General features: G+C 41.0%; 1 protein-coding gene across 7 annotated transcripts; it reads left to right on the top strand.

Annotated features, from left to right (window-relative positions):
• The first annotated feature begins 15 nt into the window (after positions 1-15).
• On the top strand, positions 16-18,723 carry nktr (natural killer cell triggering receptor). Of its 7 annotated transcripts, none has more exons than XM_005912284.3 (17): positions 16-160; positions 1,822-1,900; positions 3,990-4,064; positions 6,355-6,462; positions 6,967-7,011; positions 8,382-8,469; positions 9,280-9,309; positions 9,962-10,107; positions 10,829-11,048; positions 11,233-11,400; positions 11,524-11,611; positions 11,802-11,950; positions 12,056-14,698; positions 15,401-15,484; positions 15,687-15,746; positions 17,654-17,755; positions 17,992-18,723. In XM_005912284.3, exons 2-17 carry the CDS (start codon positions 1,843-1,845, stop codon positions 18,059-18,061), a joined length of 4,134 nt encoding a protein of 1,377 aa, XP_005912346.1. In that variant the 5' UTR covers positions 16-160; positions 1,822-1,842; the 3' UTR covers positions 18,062-18,723. The 7 variants fall into 7 exon arrangements, with proteins under 7 accessions (XP_005912346.1, XP_005912345.1, XP_005912347.1 ...); XM_005912283.3 differs by having other exon boundaries at positions 12,032-14,698; XM_005912285.2 differs by lacking the exons at positions 16-160; positions 1,822-1,900; positions 3,990-4,064 and adding an exon at positions 7,290-7,313 and having other exon boundaries at positions 6,407-6,462; positions 12,032-14,698.
• The last annotated feature ends 583 nt before the right edge of the window (positions 18,724-19,306 follow it).

The following is a 19,306-nucleotide window of genomic DNA, read 5'->3' as shown; positions in this document are numbered from 1 at the left end:
ACAACAAATCTTCTACGGCAAGCCGAAAGGGACAAAACTACTAAACTGCCCACCCACCAGTCGGCTTTCTAACCAGCACTCGTCACTCAAAAAAGGGAACTCAAATGCTAAGTGGCGACCGTCAGTGACTAGCTGATTCTTGGCTAGCTACTGTACAGAGGTAAGTTACATAAATCAAAGCTTTTAATAACCATTGGTAGGATTTTCAGCGTTGAAATAAATGCTAACAGTCTCTGCAAACGAGTGATTTTTTTTTTACGTAAGCTGCTTAGCTAACTTTAGCCAGCTCCTAGCTGTTAGCTCCGCCGCTTTGGAAAAGCGCCTAACATTTGTGTGAACAGTGTTCTCGTTGTAGCCTGGGGAGATTTCACACCGTTTTAATACTCGCAGCATGGCTTAAACCCTCAGTAACCTTAGGTCGTTTTCAGATAAACCCGAGCTACAAGGTGTGCCGTGCTGGCTGCTAACGTTGTACAAGAAATGCAAAAGGACATTCTCGGTTTCTGGGTTTACAGCATTGTTTTAAGGTTTTGTGTTTTTTGTTTTGTTTTGTTTTGTTTTTTTTGGGGGGGGAGAGTCCGCTTTAGTGGTTACTGTAGTCTGCATGACATGCAAGGTAAATATCTAAAGAGCTCAGTGGAGGAGGGACTTCTCCAGAAGTTGGTTATTGTTTTCTATTCGTAGCAGCCACGATCTAACTGTTCATGCAGATGCCATTCCTCGTTAACCAAACATAGTCAAGGCTAGTAATATGACACGAGTTCTGCTGTAAATGCAATGCAGCTCTGCTTATCTGAAAAGACAGGCCTCTTAGGCGGCTATGTATAGATTCAGTATTATCATCTTGACACCTTGATATACTTCCTCCTGTGCAGTAATGCCAGAAAACACTCCAACTTAACACCAAGCTCACTTCTCTTCTTGTGTTCTGGGGGAAAGCTAAAGTTAAACTATAGCTAATAACACAAAACACTGCAGCTCATGTTCACTCACATCTCTGCACAGTTAAAAAAAAGAAAAGAAATATTGAGCACATACCATGGACATGAAAAGAAGAGAATTTGATGAATGCACATTGCTGAGAAGTTGTTGTGATTTCTTTTTCTTTTTTTCCCCCTCTTCCGTACTGTGTTGCACTTTCATTACTCGTAAAGCTCTTTGGCAGTTCAGTCTGCTCACCCACACAAATTCCAGATAGACCAAACATTTCCTTGTACTGTAGCTGTGATTAAAACTGCATTGCTCAGACTAAAAACATTGTGGTTTTCCAACTCATGGCTCAGCAGTAAAGCTCTTCAACAAGTTGGTGCATGGTTTTGAGGAGATTTCTTTTTAATGTATATATATATATATTGTCACATGATGAAGGTAAACATTGGGATCTATTGATGGTGCTCGCTTTAATTGTCTGCTGGGTGCTTGTCCATATATAAATCAAACATGCTCAAACTAAAAGCTGTAGATACACTTCCAGGTTATTGTTAATGTTACAAAGCAGGCTCAGCCAGAGTGGTGACATTTCAGTGTTTGTCACAGAGCAATAAATATACAGTAAGGAGTCTGTGGTGCGCTCTGCTCGGATTTGCATAGCCTCTGTATGTCCCCACAGACTTTTCTCTCTGTCTCTCCCCTACCATTGCTCTCTCCTCCCCTTTCTGTTTCTTCCTCCTTTGCTGTCATTTAGTCTCTCCGTTGTATACAGCCTCTTTCCAATGTGCTGTGTCTCTGTTGGCTTAAACATACGTATAAAAAAAGGGGGGGGGGAAGCATTGTTTTTTTTGTTTTTTTTTATGCTTAGCTTCTTTTGTTTTTGCATTTTAGGTCATCTGGACTTTGATCGCAATGGGGGTGAAAGACCGCCCTCAGTGTTACTTTGATGTGGAGCTCAACCGGGAGCCAAGTAAGGGAAATCCTTATCAGTTTACAGGTGGAGGGAATAGTTAGTTAGAGCTTACCTTAACTTCCATACGTTGAACTGATATGTAAAAAAAGGATTTTTAAATTAATGTTATGTATAGATTTTGTTTTTGGTGTTCAAGCTTTTCATTGATATTCATTTACAAAATGAAAGTGGCTCACTCAGTGATGAATAAACTTGATAGACTGGTTTAGCATCAGCTGTATCTGTGCTGAGAGGTTATATTTCTATATAACCCCTGATAGCTGCTGAGAATGGAAATATTGACCAGACTGTTTTAGTGACTTTATCCTGGAAGATGTAGCTGATGCTCTTCTTCCACAGCTGTCCCTCACATACAGTGGGGCAAAAAAGTATTTAGTCAGCCACCGATTGTGCAAGTTCCCCCACTTAAAATGATGACAGAGGTCAGTAATTTGCACCAGAGGTACACTTCAACTGTGAGAGACAGAATGTGAAAAAAAAATCCATGAATCCACATGGTAGGATTTGTAAAGAATTTATTCGTAAATCAGGGTGGAAAATAAGTATTTGGTCACCTCAAACAAGGAAAATCTCTGGCTCTCACAGACCTGTAACGTCTTCTGTAAGAAGCTTTTCTGTCCCCCACTCGTTACCTGTATGAATGGCACCTGTTTGAACTCATCATCTGTATAAAAGACACCTGTCCACAGCCTCAAACAGTCAGACTCCAAACTCCGCCATGGCCAAGACCAAAGAGCTTTCGAAGGACACCAGGAAAAGTATTGTAGACCTGCACCAGACTGGGAAGAGTGAATCTACAATAGGCAAGCAGCTTGGTGTGAAAAAATCAACTGTGGGAGCAATCATCAGAAAATGGAAGACATACAAGACCACTGATAATCTCCCTCCATCTGGGGCTCCACGCAAGATCTCATCCCGTGGGGTCAAAATGATCATGAGAACGGTGAGCAAAGATCCCAGAACCACACGGGGGGACCTGGTGAATGACCTGCAGAGAGCTGGGACCAAAGTAACAAAGGTCACCATCAGTAACACACTACAACGGCAGGGAATCAAATCCCGCAGTGCCAGACGTGTTCCGCTGCTGAAGCCAGTGCATGTCCAGGCCCGTCTGAAGTTTGCCAGAGAGCACATGGATGATACAGCAGAGGATTGGGAGAATGTCATGTGGTCAGATGAAACCAAAGTAGAACTTTTTGGTATAAACTCAACTCGTCGTGTTTGGAGGAAGAAGAATACTGAGTTGCATCCCAAGAACACCATACCTACTGTGAAGCATGGGGGTGGAAACATCATGCTATGGGGCTGTTTTTCTGCCAAGGGGACAGGACGACTGATCCGTGTTAAGGACAGAATGAATGGGGCCATGTATCGTGAGATTTTGAGCCAAAACCTCCTTCCATCAGTGAGAACTTTGAAGATGAAACGAGGCTGGGTCTTCCAACATGACAATGATCCAAAACACACCGCCCGGGCAACAAAGGAGTGGCTCCGTAAGAAGCATTTGAAAGTCCGTGTTGCTCGGCGACAGCCCCAAAACATCACTGCTCTCGAGAAGATCTGCATGGAGGAATGGGCCAAAATACCAGCTACTGTGTGTGCAAACCTGGTAAAGACCTATAGTAAACGTTTGACCTCTGTTATTGCCAACAAAGGTTATGTTACAAAGTATTGAGTTGTATTTTTGTTATTGACCAAATACTTATTTTCCACCTGATTTACGAATAAATTCTTTACAAATCCTACCATGTGGATTCATGGATTTTTTTTTTCACATTCTGTCTCTCACAGTTGAAGTGTACCTCTGGTGCAAATTACTGACCTCTGTCATCATTTTAGGTGGGGGAACTTGCACAATCGGTGGCTGACTAAATACTTTTTTGCCCCACTGTAGTATCAGACTTGCCATTAGCTACAGAGAGGTTTCTGTAATAGAAACTTGTAGCTTGTAATAGAAAATGTAGCTGTGAACTATTAAAGATTGTTTTCAGTTGTTTACATGTTGTTGTTTATATGTGATTTATTTTGACTTTGTTTAAAGATGATACTTTTAGTGACTCTTCTTTCCCCCTTGTGTGTCTTGTAGTTGGGCGTATAGTCTTTCAGCTTTTTTCGGATATTTGTCCCAAGACCAGCAAAAACTTCCTCTGTTTGTGCACTGGTGAGTAATCCTCATTCAGAGATATCTTCCAGTCAAATGTCATGACCTTACAGCATTTCGTTAATCGCATATTTGAATAATTCTGCTTAAAAATGTGATTCAACATGGCAAAAACCAGACTAAAGTGAAAGATTTTCACTACTTTAACTCTAAAATTTCAAAACTACTTGATTAACATGGAAAAACAGATTTCATTTTTGTAGCTTTCTTTTCTGTGTATTTGTTTAAATTCATTTTTATCAAATGTCAAATTGTCCCCAGTGGTTTCATAACGATGCAGGTAAATAGTGAATTGTAGCAGGTTTTTAAATCGCCAAATAAATAATCCACCAGATAAATAATCCACTTTGTTGACAAAAGGCTGTTTATTGATCAAAGTCTGCACAGCATTATCACCACAGGCTAAAGACTGAAGAGTCGGCAGGATCGCTGATGTGGGAATTATTGTCCAGCGGTAGTAGTGCGTCAGCACTCGTTGGTAGTCCATTGATCTACCTGCACAGATTGTCCGTTGTCAGATAGGGGCAGTGTCAAAAATCTCTGGAGTACTCCGAAGCTGCAGAGAAGAGTGATGGCACTATTGCCATTGCCATTCATGGCAGATTGCACAGTGTTTTAGTTTCATTTAGTTTAGTTTCTGCAGCACTGAGTTGAAGACACGTATGAAGTGTATGATTTGCAGTTTTAATGATATATCCATACACAAGCTCATAGATTGACACACTACACATGGAGGGAAGCTACAGCAGTTTGAAAAGATTAGACTTTCTTGAATAAACACACACGGCAATGTCTTTGCTTCCAGTTTTGACTTCTTTCCTTTATCAGCAATGACGTGGCGACACCTAACCTTCAGGAGAATACTGCACACGCTACCTGCGCTTTAACAGTGAGCGTAAACAGAAGTGGTTCTGTGACAGTGATAACATCAGCGTGCAAAGCGACTAACTAAAAGCTGAAGTGAGGGGAAAACAAAGTTAAAAACAACAAAATTCATTTACTGCACCACACCAGTCCGTAGTTTTCACGCTGTATCTTTTCATCTGTGATGGATTTTTTGGGGGGTGCTTAACTTCCTGTTGAACTTTGAAGGAATTTACAGAAACATATTTGCAGTGGTTTAAACCTCTTTCCAAAGGCTCGTCTGCTTGTACAAATGACCATAAATAAAGTGTTAAAGGGGCAAATTTCACTCGCTGACTGATCGAGTCACAGCTTTAGAGAAGAGGTTTTCTCTCATAGTCGAGAAGTTTGCTGAAGTTTAAGCGTCAGAAACTGTTCAATAAAATAAAAATTTCTGACATAATTTTGAGAGATAACGTCCTGTGATGTGCTGCATCACAGATGTTGTCAACCTCATCTGTTTGGCCTTACAGAAGTGCAACTTAACAAGGTTTATCCCAGCACTGCAATACAATAGCAAAGAGAACGTTATTAAATAAGTGAAATAAAATGACAATAACGTAATAAAAAACATATACCATTTTATGACTTATGTTGTGGCTGCTCTGTTTTCTAGATATTTCATCCCACAGAGCAGTGTAGTGTACTGTAGAGGCAGTGGTTTGCCTAGAGAAAGTCATAAATCTGCAGACACATAGCCGAGCAATCCCCCAGTCTCATTTTTCACCCTACCTGGCCAACGGGAATGCGATGGCAGCAAAGGCAGACATGGGAAAAAGCTCGTTAGTCTGTTCCTGAACCAACACATGCACAGACAGCACACCAGTGAAGCAGTAATACACACCCGCATTCAGCTGGTGCAGTTTGCTGACTTTCTCAAAGTTTCTAATGTGTCCTTTTAGAATTGGATCAGCTCACTCCAAAGGAAACCAAACCCCTGGAACAGTGCCGAAGCCAAAGAAGTAAAATACTAAACCCTTAGCTTAGCTTTTCAATAGGACACACAGCCTCTTTCTGCTGAAAGCCACCTTCAACACATCACCACATCTAATTAAATCCTGCCTTCACGTCATTTCACCCCAGGAGTAAGGGGACTCTGGAGGGTAATAGCTTTGGGCCAGTATTGTGTCCCCGGTTAGTATTGGTCCAGTGGAAGATTTATTAATGAATTTGGCAGTCCTCCAAGGGAGTACCAGCAGGATGCCAGACTAAAGGCATATAGCTTACTGAAAGCCACCACCCAAATGTGGTTTTCATTCCTTTGTGGCAATATTAAAAGCCTTTGTTTCTTAAAACCATCTAGTAAACACAGAAGCACTTTGTGTATTAGCAGGTTGAGTGTTTTTGTTTTTTGGCGAGAGCTCAGTTAACATGAATGTCATTGCAGGTGAAAGAGGAACTGGGAAAGTCACAAGGAAAAAGCTGTGCTACAAAGGCTCCACGTTTCACAGAGTTGTAAAAAACTTTATGATTCAGGGAGGCGACTTTACTGAAGGTAATGTTATAATCCCCCGTTTACCTAAGAACGTGTTCACAGTGCTCCACCTTTTTCTAATTTGCTAGTTTGTTCGTTTCAGTCCAAAATCTAATGAAAGCCAACAGAGCGTAACACAGCTTATGTGAGCGGGGCGAAAAAACCTCTCATTTGGGTTGTTTTAAAGATGGATTAAATGCTCTCCAGGTGGGAAATGTTTTTCAATAATAACATTAATTAGAGGCCAAATTAAAATGGGTAAAAACTGATCAAAGCTGTTAATCTCATCAAAGTGCCAACATACCGTAAACATGCTCTGCGGCTTTGTTGTGGGTGTTCATGGCAGGAATCCAGGAGACTACAGTTTCCTGAACATGGCAGCCACTTCAAAAATGAGCCCAATAAACATGAATCACTGCTGCCTTTGCTGATGAGGCAGCATCTTTTTCAGCGGCTACACACAATTACACTGCTGCAATATAAAGAAGCTGCTGTGAATTTATTTGACTTTATTAATCTTTGCAGGAAATGGAAGAGGAGGGGAATCCATATATGGAGGCTACTTTGAAGGTATTTGGAATATCAAGTTATCTAATAATCTAATAATAGTGATGCATATCTATACTAAAAAAACAAAGCATGCATATAAAGTTGCATAGATGGTTAATGGGTTTTGTGTGCGAATTGTTCTATGTTTGACTGCGCTGACCTTCACTTTTCCATTGTGTAGTTCTTCTATGTAGTAACAGCAGTAGGCTTTATCAAATCAAGATGGAGAGTAGGCATTCTCTTTACTGAAAGCTACAATCTTCCTGCCTAAAATTTTCAACATATTCTCTTATTTATAGAGTGGTCTTTTGCAAAATGAAAAGGTAAGAGATGTACACAGCTCCGTAACACCATGCCAACATCGTCCCCACCACCTTCCTCAGTCAGTGAAAGCAGTGCAAATGCTCGCAGCGTCACAGATTCACAATTGTACTGAAAGGCCCCCCCCCCCGCTCAGATTAGGGTTTTTATGTTAAATAGGTGGAACTAGCAGGACATGGAGCCAGAACCAGACGGGTGGTTTTGCTCATTAGTAAGAAGATATTCCACTTTTAACTTTTATATTGTATATCATCTCTTTGTTAAAACTGTACATTACGGGGACTATTTTGTTTTTGCAAAGCACTCATTAATCTCCAGCTTTGAAAAACCCCTTGAAACTTGAAGTGATCCAACAGCGTCGCACCACCTTATGTTACTGTTACAGCCGTAACTGCTTTTTCTAAGCAGGGCCCTCAAAGTAAGCACTGTCAGTGATGGTGCTTACTTTTGAGATGGACCAGACCCTCGTTGAGAATCTCCTAAATCAGTGGTTTGGACATTTTTCTCTAACTTTTTAAAGCTTTTAGAAACAAAGCTTATGTCACCCTGCTAAACCCAAGGGTGAACTCCAGAGCAATATGTAAACCAGACTTCTAAACACAACTTGCAAAGTTCATTCCTGGTAGCTGTGCAAGCAAAAGATAATGGTTCCTTTTATAAATTCGACTGAGTGTGTTTTCTGGAGCTCCTACAGCGGATTAACCCTCGAATATATCAGAATGCAGCTCTGACTTGAAGACTGTGATGTAAGGTTGACTTTGAGAAATGCACGTAATATATTGCACACATCAGCAAGCAGATCTGCTTGTAGCTATGATGTGAACAGAAACCAGTGTGGTACCTTTTCATCTGAAAAGTGCAAGTTGTTGAAAGTCATTACTGGTTTGGTACTTTATAAACAGACTGCAGTAATATTTGGCCCGACAGAAACCTTTTGTTAGAGCTGACTTTATGGAAGGATAGGTTGGTGAGACAGCGAAAAGCTTTAATGAATTAATAAACCTTTTGTTTTGTTTTTTTAAATGATTATTTTTGTTAACACTTGAATCCTCTGCATCTGCCCCCGACAGATGAGAACTTCACTCTCAAACACGACAGAGCCTTCCTGCTGTCGATGGCCAATCGTGGGAAGGACACCAACGGCTCACAGTTTTTTATGTGAGTAACTTTTAAATTAAAACATTGCTTTTAAAAACTTACCCCCCAACCACCACTATTTTACTGTCATTCTTAAGAAAGTTTCTTAATAGTTTTTGCTTTCTATCCCTTTTTTTTTTCCTATTTTGAGATTTTAGAGTAGAATTTGTCATTAAGTGTGACCATCAGCAGTCCCTTCTTCTGTGTGCAGTTAGTTTCAAAGTGCAGAGAAACATTGGATTCATTCTTTTTCACCTACAATTGTTACATTTTTTCTCTTGCCGTTTTTGTGTAAAATTTACAGAAACTCTAGCATCCTGCTCTTCCAAGGTAATGTGTCTCAAAGGCTGTGTTTCTCTCTCTCCTGACTGTATTTATCATTGAGTAGTTTGTCTTTGCAATTGTTGGACTTGCTTAAATATTTCACAAATGGCTTGAGGTGACTCAAAATGTTATTTTGGCTTCCGTTGTCACAAAAGCAGGTTCTGAACATACGATTGACATTTTCCTCCATGATTACAAATTCTCGAAGGAGGAAATGTAGATATGTAGTCTTTGTGCAAATTGATTTTTATAACAGGAAAAATGATAATGTAATTTACCACACTCTGCTGTTGAGTGTTTTCCTAATTGAGTTGCAATCAGGTGTCATTAAAGAAAGGTTTGTTGCACAATTCCTTTTGAGATTTTCCCTGTGGTACAGTAGCATCCCCGCTTTGATCGAGGTATTTGTTTATTGTCATTCTTTTCTCTTTTTTCCCACTTTCATGGCCCGGCTTCCACCTTTGGTTGACTCCCCACCTTACTTACTGCTGGATTATCCATAATCAGCACAACTAAGATGGCGCCTCATCTTGATGGGTAGGTACATCTGATATTATTATTTCACATTGTAATTCTATATAGAAATATGAAAATGACACTTTCAGTGTATTGATATGAAACTTTTTGGGGGGAAAAAATCCCAACATCCCAACAACTATTGTTAGGTTTCTATGTTACTAAACTGATTATAGCATGTTTGGCGTTAGTCACACAGGCTGGCAATCACTCAGCAAGCACCTGTTGCTTAGGAAAGATGTGTATTCCTTGACCGGTTGCTGAATATTTGCTGGCTGTCACTAAGTGAAATGGGTTGCAAATAGATGGGTTCACCAAAAACCCTCCTGGTGGTTCCTTTGGTCTTTAGCAGATTGCCTCGGTCACTCGTAGTTTGCATGGAAGACGCTGTGCAAACAACGTAAACGGACAATTTTACCGAGCATCAGGAAGCAACCTCCAGCAACCACTCGCAGTTGCTAGCTGTTACGCAGGCCTGTGTGAGTGGGATTTTAATAGATTAGAACCCTTTTGGTAGTTTTCAAACTTTAGCTCAATGTACTGTGCTAATGTAGGATATTCTGTCATAGGAAGTTGATTGAGGCAAAACCTAAATGCTCTCCAGGGCTTAAAACTAACATAATAGTACATTTAATGTTGCTTTTAGTTTCAAGTCTGTCTTGCGTCTATGCAGAGTCCACGTCGTCTTTGGTCTGGTCATCTCCGGATTTGAAGTGATAAAGAAGATTGAGGGGCTGAAGACTGATTCTGCCAGCAGACCGTACGCTGATGTGAGAGTGATCGACTGTGGTCAGCTGATCACCAAGTCTGCAAACGATGGTACGTTCAGTAACCTTCTTAATTGGAAGGATTAGCTTTGTTGTATTTATTCATTTATTTTTGATAAGTAAATCTGATGAAAAGGTCCCATGCATCCTGGGTACTGTAGTTTTTGGAGAATTGTATCCAAATTTTTTCTTTGATCTTTGAGAAGATACTATTAGACAATACCCTTAGACCCACTGTATGAAATCTTTGGGTTTGTTTAGATTAGATGTGTTGCCACTCAGCCAGTGTAGTGTGACTGTAAGTTTTGTTATAATACAAAAGCTTTAATAGAATATCTGTAGTGAAAGTTACACATTTTATGCTCATTTGTTTTTGTTTCCAGTGAGGGATAACGTGTGTTGCCTGTGATTATAACTGGCTCGTATTTTATGCTCATGTTCATTTTGTTGGCGTTTGGATGCCAGCGTCTCCCCCCGCCACTGGCATTAACACGGGGCGTGTAACTGGATCTTCTGTTTAATGAGGATCAGCGAGGTGATCTCTGTGGAGTTCAGTTGGCTTCAGCCCACCTGACTCTGCCAGGGCTGCTTTCATTGCCTTGAACATACCAGGAAAGAACAGACAAAGCTTTTCTTGTACTTGTACCATCATGAAAATGACTCCTGGCGTCTGAGCTTTCCCTCTTCTTTTACTAACTATACGAGTCAAGTATTCTTCAGAATTAGCACATTTTAATTTATTTCCACACGTTCTGTTGTATTTCTTCCTGCAGTGCTAGAAGGCAAGCGGAAAAGAACTTCCCATTCTGCTGACTCGTCCCTGAGCTCCCATGACTCGTTCTCCCAGTTCTCCTCAGTGGAGTCTGAAAGTGAACTTGATGAAAAGCACAGGCGTTACAAGCAAAAGAGACATTCGAAAAGTAAACGGCCTAAAAAGAAAAGGAGACTGTCAAGGAAGGACAAAGATGCAGATAATCTGCCTTCCAAGCAAAGGTGATTTTTATTTATTTTATTATGTAAGTTCTTGTTCATGATCACATTATAACGTTTTTTTAATAAATACTTACACATATCTTGTGTGTTGTCAGTTTTCACCAATTGACTGTATAGACTTCAGTGCTGACATCTGTAGGAGCTTTTTGTTGTTTTCTTAATAAAAATATAACTGCTGTCACAGCCCTGTGGGAAGAGAGCTACGAGAGGGAGAGAACGAGGTGGAAGAAGAGAAGGAGCTGGGTGGGAAGAGAGAGAAGCCCGTTGTTCGGCCAGAGGAAATACCACCTGTGCCAGAAAACCGCTTCCTGCTGCGACGGGACATGCCATCTCAGGAAGATAAAGCAGAAATGTCAGTTCAAAGTTGTGCTTCATGTATATACTTTTTTTTTTTCTTTAATGAGCAACCAAAACACTAATCTAAGTAAACACAGCAAGTGCTGCAATTTGATTTCAATTTCAAATTAATTTTCAGAGTTGAAAAAGAAGAAGCAACTCTTCCAGCTGACCCGAAACCAGCTGTGTCCAAGTCTGGACGGAAGATCAGAGGCAGAGGAACGATAGTAAGCTCACCTCAACTAAGATCAGAGATTGCTAACATAATGTATATGCAAATATTCAAATTTTTGGATTTCTTTTTGAGTCACAGGAGTGAATTTTGTAAAACCTGTTTATCTAGTCTAACTCTTATGCAGAATTAGTTTTAATGAATTGTTTGCAAATGCACAGTTTTTACTTTTTTGTCTTTCGCAGCGGTATCACACTCCTACGAGGTCTAAATCACGTTCTGCATCTGTAGAGGAGCGTGGAAGCAGTGAAACTCCACCGCACTGGAAAGAAGAAATGAAGAGAACCAAAATTTATCAACCCCCAAGCATCGAGCGGTGGAGCAAAGGAGACAAGTATGACCAAGTGTTTTCGTTCCTAACTTTAAACACTAGTTTTCCTTCTATTTGCTTTCATGCGTCTTTTTGGCTTAATAGATTGAATGACCATTCCTCAAGCAGATGGGACAACAGAAGCGACTCTGCGTGGTCCCAGTCTGCAGAGCACTCCTCAGACCACAGCTCAGAGAGGTCCAGCCAGCGCTGCCAACAGAAGAAGGCGAAGAAGAAATCTAAACACAAGAAAAAGGCCAAAAAGAGGAAACATAACAAGAAGAAGAGTTCCAAGAGCAAACATCAAAACCAGTCAGATGGAGAAAGGTCTGTGTCTTCAGAGAAAGGGTGCAGAAAATCTCGTTCGCTAACTCGTTCTTCTTCGAGTCAACACCACTCTTCAAACAGAAGGAGACGCCGATCCTCGGGGTCATACGGAGATTCCCGATCCTACTCTAAGTCATACACATCCAGTCGATCCAGATCTCAAGGAAGGTCCCTGTCTTACTCAAGATCTAGAAGCCGGTCTGGATCTAGAGGGCGATCTTTCTCTAGATCTAGGTCTTGGTCCCATTCTCACTCCCGGTCTAAATCAAGGTACAGATCCAGATCTTTGACGCCACCCAGAAAAAGGAGTTTTTCCAGATCTCCGAGAAAGAAAAAAACAAGCAAACCAGACACCATGATCCCTGTGAGTGAGAAGCTTCAAGAGAGCAAAGTCGCACCTGTCCCCAGACTGCCAGCTGTCCCGGCTCCTGAAAGTGTCCCTGTGATCCCACTGAGCGACAGTCCACCTCCCTCTCGCTGGAAACCGGGTCAGAAACCATGGAAACCCTCCTACATCCATATTCAGGAAATTAAAGCTAAAGTAGCTCCCAGCAACATTTCCTCCACTGGGCAAGCAGTCGATAGCGCAGCAGATAAAGCTCAGACTTCAGCTACGCCAAAGTCTCTGCCAGGTGACTCTGAAGACAACACAGCACAAAAACCTTCACGGCGCTCACGCAGCAGGTCATCCAAGAGTAGATCTTACAGCCGTTCTTATAGTCGCTCACGGAGTCGGAGTTACAGTAGGTCCAGGTCCGCTCACCGGCACAAGAGCAGGTCATTGTCCTACAGCAGATCAGAGTCTGAAAAGTCCCCAAAAACAAGTAACGCAAAGAAGGAGTCACTAGACAAGGAGTGGAAGGAGTACTACAGTTCTCTGAGCAGAGTAAAGAATTTGGATAAGTTAATTTCAGTAAGCCTTAGTCAAGATGGTCACTCAGGATCGGAGAACAGGACAGACAGTGAGCGCAGCCCTGGTGTCATTGGCTCTGTGGAGCAAATAAAAGACAAGGGAAGCTCAGAGGATCTGGAGACGAAGCATTGCAGTTCAGTGCCAGCAGAGACTTTTAATAACAGGTCGGAATGGGACAGTGACAGTGATAAGGTGAGCCAGAGCAACAGCGCTATCCCATTGAAAATGCAGATAAGGGTGGCTCAGTATGCCGAGTCTCTGGAAAAGAAGTTATCTTCTATCTCTGGATGGAATTCAGAAAGTGACTCTGAAAATTTAACAGCCAGGACATTAGCTATTTCTGAAAAAGAGGAAGGGGAAGCTAGTTCAGAATCGGATTATGAGATTTCCAGAAAAACATCTGATGGAGGGAATGCTCCGGCAGCTTCTGGTCAGTCAGAGGAAAGCCCAGAGAAAGCGGCAGAGCCAGAGAAGCACAAGAGCAAGAAGAAAGCTAAACGTAAGCATAAACATAAGAGGAGAAGTGAGAATAAAGGCAGTTCCCACCACAGTAAGGACAAGACCAAGAAGACTAAGCGAAAACATCAGAAGCTGAAAGAGACTTTTCACTGGCAACCACCTTTAGAGTTTGAAGAGGAGGAAGAAGAAGACGAATCCAAAAGGGAAAGACATAGTCCTGGAAGAGTTGTTAAAAAAAGTGCTGATGTTAATAACCTCAATGCAAAGGACCAAACTGCAAGCTGTAATCCTACTAAAGAAGAAGAAAGGGGGCAACAGAGGACAAAAGAAGGTAGCAACAAAAATGCAAAACACGCTGAACCTCATTTAGAGTCATCCAACAGGAATAGCGCCAGCGATTCTCACTGGCCAAGTGTCCAGGAGCTGGAGACATTAGATGACATGGACATTTGTACTCCGGAGCATGATGCTGAAATTGTTGAATCTTCAGTCTCATGTCATCCTCACAACAGCGTTCCTAAAATAACCCTAAAATCTACCTCAAACTCTTCTGAGGTGGAAAACAATGACACTGCTTTATCTCATAGCAAAGAACAGTTTGCCGTTAGTTCCACAACAACAGCTGGCGGATCGCAAGACAAAGGAACCGCTGGCAAGCCTGCTGCCACTGTAATCAATTTAAAATGGAGGCCACTGAAAGGAACGTCAGCTGTACAGACTGTGAATGCTCCCCCTGTCACTGTGAAAAATGTCCAGGCTCAAGAGAACCAGACCGGCAACATGCAGGGAGTGAGAATGGAGATAAAAAGCAAAAGCCGGGTCCGACCGGGATCTCTGTTTGATGAGGTCCGTAAGACCGCGCGGCTCAACCAGAGGCCGAGAAACCAGGAGAGCTCCAGTGAAGAGAGATCCCCCTCTGTGGGAAATGCAAAGGGAACACGGTCTCCAAAGACGTCCAGGTCCTTGTCTAGAAAATCCCGCTCTGTTTCCAGTCACCGGTCACGCTCCCGGGGGTGGTCCCACTCCTACAGCAGGTCCAGGAGCAGATCCCGCAGCTCCAGCTCCTCCTCCAGGTAAGTGAGAATAAAGCACTGCGATGATTTACAGACGCCACCTTTGAATCTTAATAAATAGTTTGATGTGAGTAGGAATGGTAATCAAGGACCGTTTTTTTTGTAGAAAACCGATTCCCAGTAGTCCAATTCCTTGGGACTATTAGTCTGGCTGCTTATCGATCAATCTTGCACTCACGCTACAATCAGCTGACTTTAATTCACGTGACAGAGGAAAATACCAACTTAGTCTAGAGCGTGGTTATGTACGAGATCAATGGTAAAGTGGAAAACTGCATCCAGGACAGAAACAACCGCATTATGCTGCTAACACAACTTCAGTTCTTTGCAAACAGCATAGTATAACAAATTACTTGTCCCAGTAGTAATTAAGTAACGTGCTGCATGACTTTTAAGAAAAGTGTTGTGTGTAACAATGACTTTTTGAGTAACGACTCTAACACTGATCACAACAAAGAGGGGAAATCTCAACACGCACAAACATTTGACCCACAGCATGCATTTCATTTAGATGAATGTAATTTCTTTACTGCTGTTTAACAGCAGTGTTTAACTCTCAAAACTGAGCCAGTGAGAACCCAATAACAATTGATAAGAGAATCGAATGGATAAGTGATGCTGATAATGGAATCGCTAAATTCTTTTCAATTTCCATCCCTGAATGTGAGTGAGATGTAAGTTACAGCATCGTTGCTGTTTTAGGAGCCGTAGCCGGAGTTGGAGGAGACGTGGGAGAGGACGATCTCGCTCTCGCAGCACCACGTACCGCAGTTACAGGAGTCACAGGTACACTATGAAACACTCATGGGACAAGTGCAAGATCTGATAGGGAATATTCTGTAGTTGGCATTTTAGATTTCTGTGTTGATTCCTAAGAAGAAAACTCAAAAATGTCTTTATAAATGTGCCCACAATGTTTTAACAGTTACTAATCTATGATGTTGAAGTTAAACCTCTGATTTTTGGTGTTTTCCGTTGTTCCCGTCAGCCGGACGTACAATAGAAGTCATTCCAGAAGCCGCTCATATATTCGCCGGAGAAGATCCAGGTGTGTAAGGACACTTAAGTCACATTTAGAAATGTGGAATTGTTCATAGAAACGCAATGAAGTATGTTGAGCTTAAAAAATGGCAATATAATTGTAACTGAGAACACACATAGAAACGATGCGTATACGTTTGTAAGAGATCAGTTGATTTTTTTTTTTTTTTTACAGCCCTCATAATTTTGGCCAAATATCGCTGAGGTTGTGAATATTTTCTGCTTCGTCTTATCAAGCAGCAGGTTTACCAGCAGGACTGTTGGTCAGACAAAGAAACGTTTAGACTTTTGATAAATAGTATAGATATTTCAAAACCTAAAAGCATGTGCAGATCCATCAGTATTTTCAATAACATTTAATGTGGCACCAGAGAAGATGATTGCTTGAAACTGGAAAAACAAAACTCGGTACAGTCAGATTGACGGGATTGTTGTAATGATCAGACTTTAGACCAAAAACAGGATCCATATGTCTTAAGATGGACACAAAACTTTGAGCTGAAGGTCTTTAAACAGAGCTTGAAAGGTTTTACAGTAGGGCTGTGCGATATGACCAAAAGCTCATATCCCGATATAAGACATCTATCGTCCCAATAATGATAAAAATCACAAAATCTTCTGTAAATTCTGTGAATCTCAGGCAGCTCGACTTGCATAAAGTGTTTCCAGCTGGGCGTCGTGTACCTGGAGTCGAGTGTTTTAACTGACGCGTGAAACTACACATTTTTAGACATAAGTTGTAACGGCCGCCGTTTCTTTGTGAGTATTTATTACACAGCGTGCTGCGGGGAAAAGCCTGTTCTAACGTTTGAGTCTAAGGTTTATTTTTTAGCACCTGGCGGCTCTTTTTTGCTTCTCATCCGTAAACACTCTGCATACTCTTTCACGTGATTCAGTTTATTTTGAAAAGTCTCAACAGGATCTTGAGCTTTATTGTGAAAGGTTTATGTGGAAAATAAACAATTCGGACACGCGATGGTTTCGCCATCGTTGTTGCTAACGACAACGCATAAAAACAGGCGCTTGTCAGTTCGTCGTGTGGTTATATTAAATATAAGAGAAAGAGAGAACTTTAAGAAGTTAATATAGCCACTACAGTGACCATCAAAACGATGAAAAAATATTGCTGTAAACAGTTTATTTTGCGACACCACGAAACAAACGATAGCGTAAAATGTAACGAAAGACGTTTTTATATCGTCATCCGATATATATCGTTACATCGAACAGCCCTATTTTACAGGGTAGTAAAATTAATACTGAAAAGTCTGCTGTTGGCACTAAATGTCACCTTTTAAAATACAGTGTGTCAAAGAGAATCATCAGAATTAAAAAATATATTATATTTTATAGTAATGGACATAAAATCTTGAAGTAAATGGCTTAATATAAAATTTTACACACAAAATTGAAAATATCCACAAGTGCTCAATGTTAACACACGGCATCCATACGATAGTCAAACTAGTCCAGTACTTTTGCGATCACATCTGGAGCCACTGCTGTTGTTACGTATCAGAAACCACATGAAACTCACCAATCCGCTCTTTCTAACAGCCGATTCCCTGACGCATTGTGTTCCCTTATACCGTGATCTGTTTACCATTGTTGAGCTTGTTTTTCACCGATTACAACTATTAAAATATTTAAATTCTCAGTGATGTTGTTCTTGTTTGCTCATATCGATTATTGTTAGACTGCATGTCCTTTTAAAATGATAAGTAACCCACTTTTTGCTGCTTAAAAATAGTTAAAGTTAAGCTTATGAAGCCCTGATAATTACTTTTGAGCTGTATTTGTAACCATGTCAGAAATGGGTCTTAAAGCTCTACGTGTCATCACTGAATTCGGTGTCATTCTGTTGCTATTCCCAAAATAATATCTGTGTTGTCACCTGGCTGGATGTTAATGCAGGTCAGACTCCTATGACAGCTATTCCAGTCGGAGTCGGAGTGTGAGCAGGAGACGAGGGCGCAGGCGAAGTGACAGCTACAGGAGCTCAGACCGCCGATCGCGGTAAGACTGAGTTCCCAGGTGAACTCTGACAGACACTAACGATGTGGCCGGTCTCACTTCAACCTTTTCGCCCTCTCAAATCTTTCTTTCCTGTTGAAAATCATTGTTTTTTCACGTGTTTTGGTGTCTTTAAGATAAAAGAAGCCAAAACACCCCACTAAATGTTCTCCACACGTCTGTGCATTGTAAACACCTCTGCAGTGCCTCAAAGGTGAAACGTTTTCTTTTGTCTGCAGGTCGTATGGCTCGTCCAGTCGCAGTTCTTCTAGGCGCAGGAGCCACAGTCGCAGCAGTCGGTACAGCTGAGCTGCGCCTTAAGGCAGCCTGCTGGTTTACACCCGATGAAAAGGATCAGAACCACAAAGTCTGGACAATGTCATATATTCAAAGATCAGCTCCTAAAGCTCGAAGAGGAAGAATTAAATCCAGTCTTATGGTCAGTTTAACATGGTTGTGTATGTCCACCTGGCACAAGCTGGCATTATAATTACTGAGGAAATGAATGTAAATTTATAAACCACTTTACAAGCTGATACAAAGGCCTCCTTTTTGGGGCTGTCACAACAAGTGGCTGAAAATCTGCCAACACAGTCCATCAAACAGAAAGTTTGAAAGTGAAATATACTCTATACTTAATACTAATATTATGACAAATATGCTCTAAATAATTAAATAATTTTATATTCATGGATTGTGTTTTCTACTTCTTTTATACACTGAAGTTGTTACAGTTTAAGAGTCTAATCGTCTCAGTCTTGATGTGTTTTTGAGGTTTTGCATTAAGCTTTGAAAGTTTTCCTAAAGTCATCATTGAATGGAATAAATTTGTTTTTATAACTATTTTTTTTTTCAGTGCTTTTATTTTATTGTATCATGAATGTTCAAACTAAACTCAAAGTATGGTACCACAGATGTAGGTTTATTCAGTTCTAAATGTTTACATTTAATAAATACCAACACATCTTGAACTCTGGTCTGGTATTTTCTGTTTTTCTTTGCTTTCTCAGGATCTCTGAATTATTTGTACCTCAGCAATGGTGCCATCTACCTTCAGTTTATATCTGTAGTGTGTTTAACTATGTGTGCTTAAGAGAACAAAACGGTAAGCCCCACCGTGAAGTTCTAACTGCCATATTCAGTCAAACGGATGATGTGGATTCCAGTTTTCTTTCATTACAAATAGAGCAATGATTCCAATCATGTTACTTGTTCTAAGAACATGAGCTACATGTTATGCTCAATAACCACTGTATTAGGTAGTGCTCCAGTTTGCCTTTAGGACTGCTAAATTCCTGTAAACATTCCTCAGAGATTTGTCCATATTGACATGACATCATCACGCAGTTGTCGGCTGCACATCCGGGATGAATCTCCCGTTTCACCACATCCCAAAGGTGCTCTATTGGATTGAGATCTGGTGACTGTGGAGGTCATTTGAGTACAGTGAATCCACTGTCATGTTCAAGATTGTGCTCAAAACAGCCAGGAGACTGTAGCTACACTGTGGTCATAAAGGGAAGGATGTGGTGTTTAAACTATGTACAGTCGGTT

The sequence above is a fragment of the Haplochromis burtoni genome, unplaced genomic scaffold (genome assembly GCF_018398535.1).
Source record: "Haplochromis burtoni strain Fernald_Lab_line unplaced genomic scaffold, NCSU_Asbu1 Contig_1, whole genome shotgun sequence".
Lineage (NCBI taxonomy): Eukaryota > Metazoa > Chordata > Actinopteri > Cichliformes > Cichlidae > Haplochromis > Haplochromis burtoni.
The sequence above is the reverse complement of the archived record's forward strand: the minus strand, read 5'-3'. Positions and strand labels throughout refer to the sequence as shown.

Coding starts and splice junctions, on each gene's coding strand:
- nktr (XM_005912283.3), top strand. CDS start 1,843: ATGGGGGTGAAAGACCGCCCTCAGTGTTACTTTGATGTGGAGCTCAAC. Junction 6,463..6,966: donor GGGAGGCGACTTTACTGAAG/GTAATGTTATAA, acceptor TAATCTTTGCAG/GAAATGGAAGAGGAGGGGAA. Junction 8,470..9,279: donor AACGGCTCACAGTTTTTTAT/GTGAGTAACTTT, acceptor ATCCATAATCAG/CACAACTAAGATGGCGCCTC.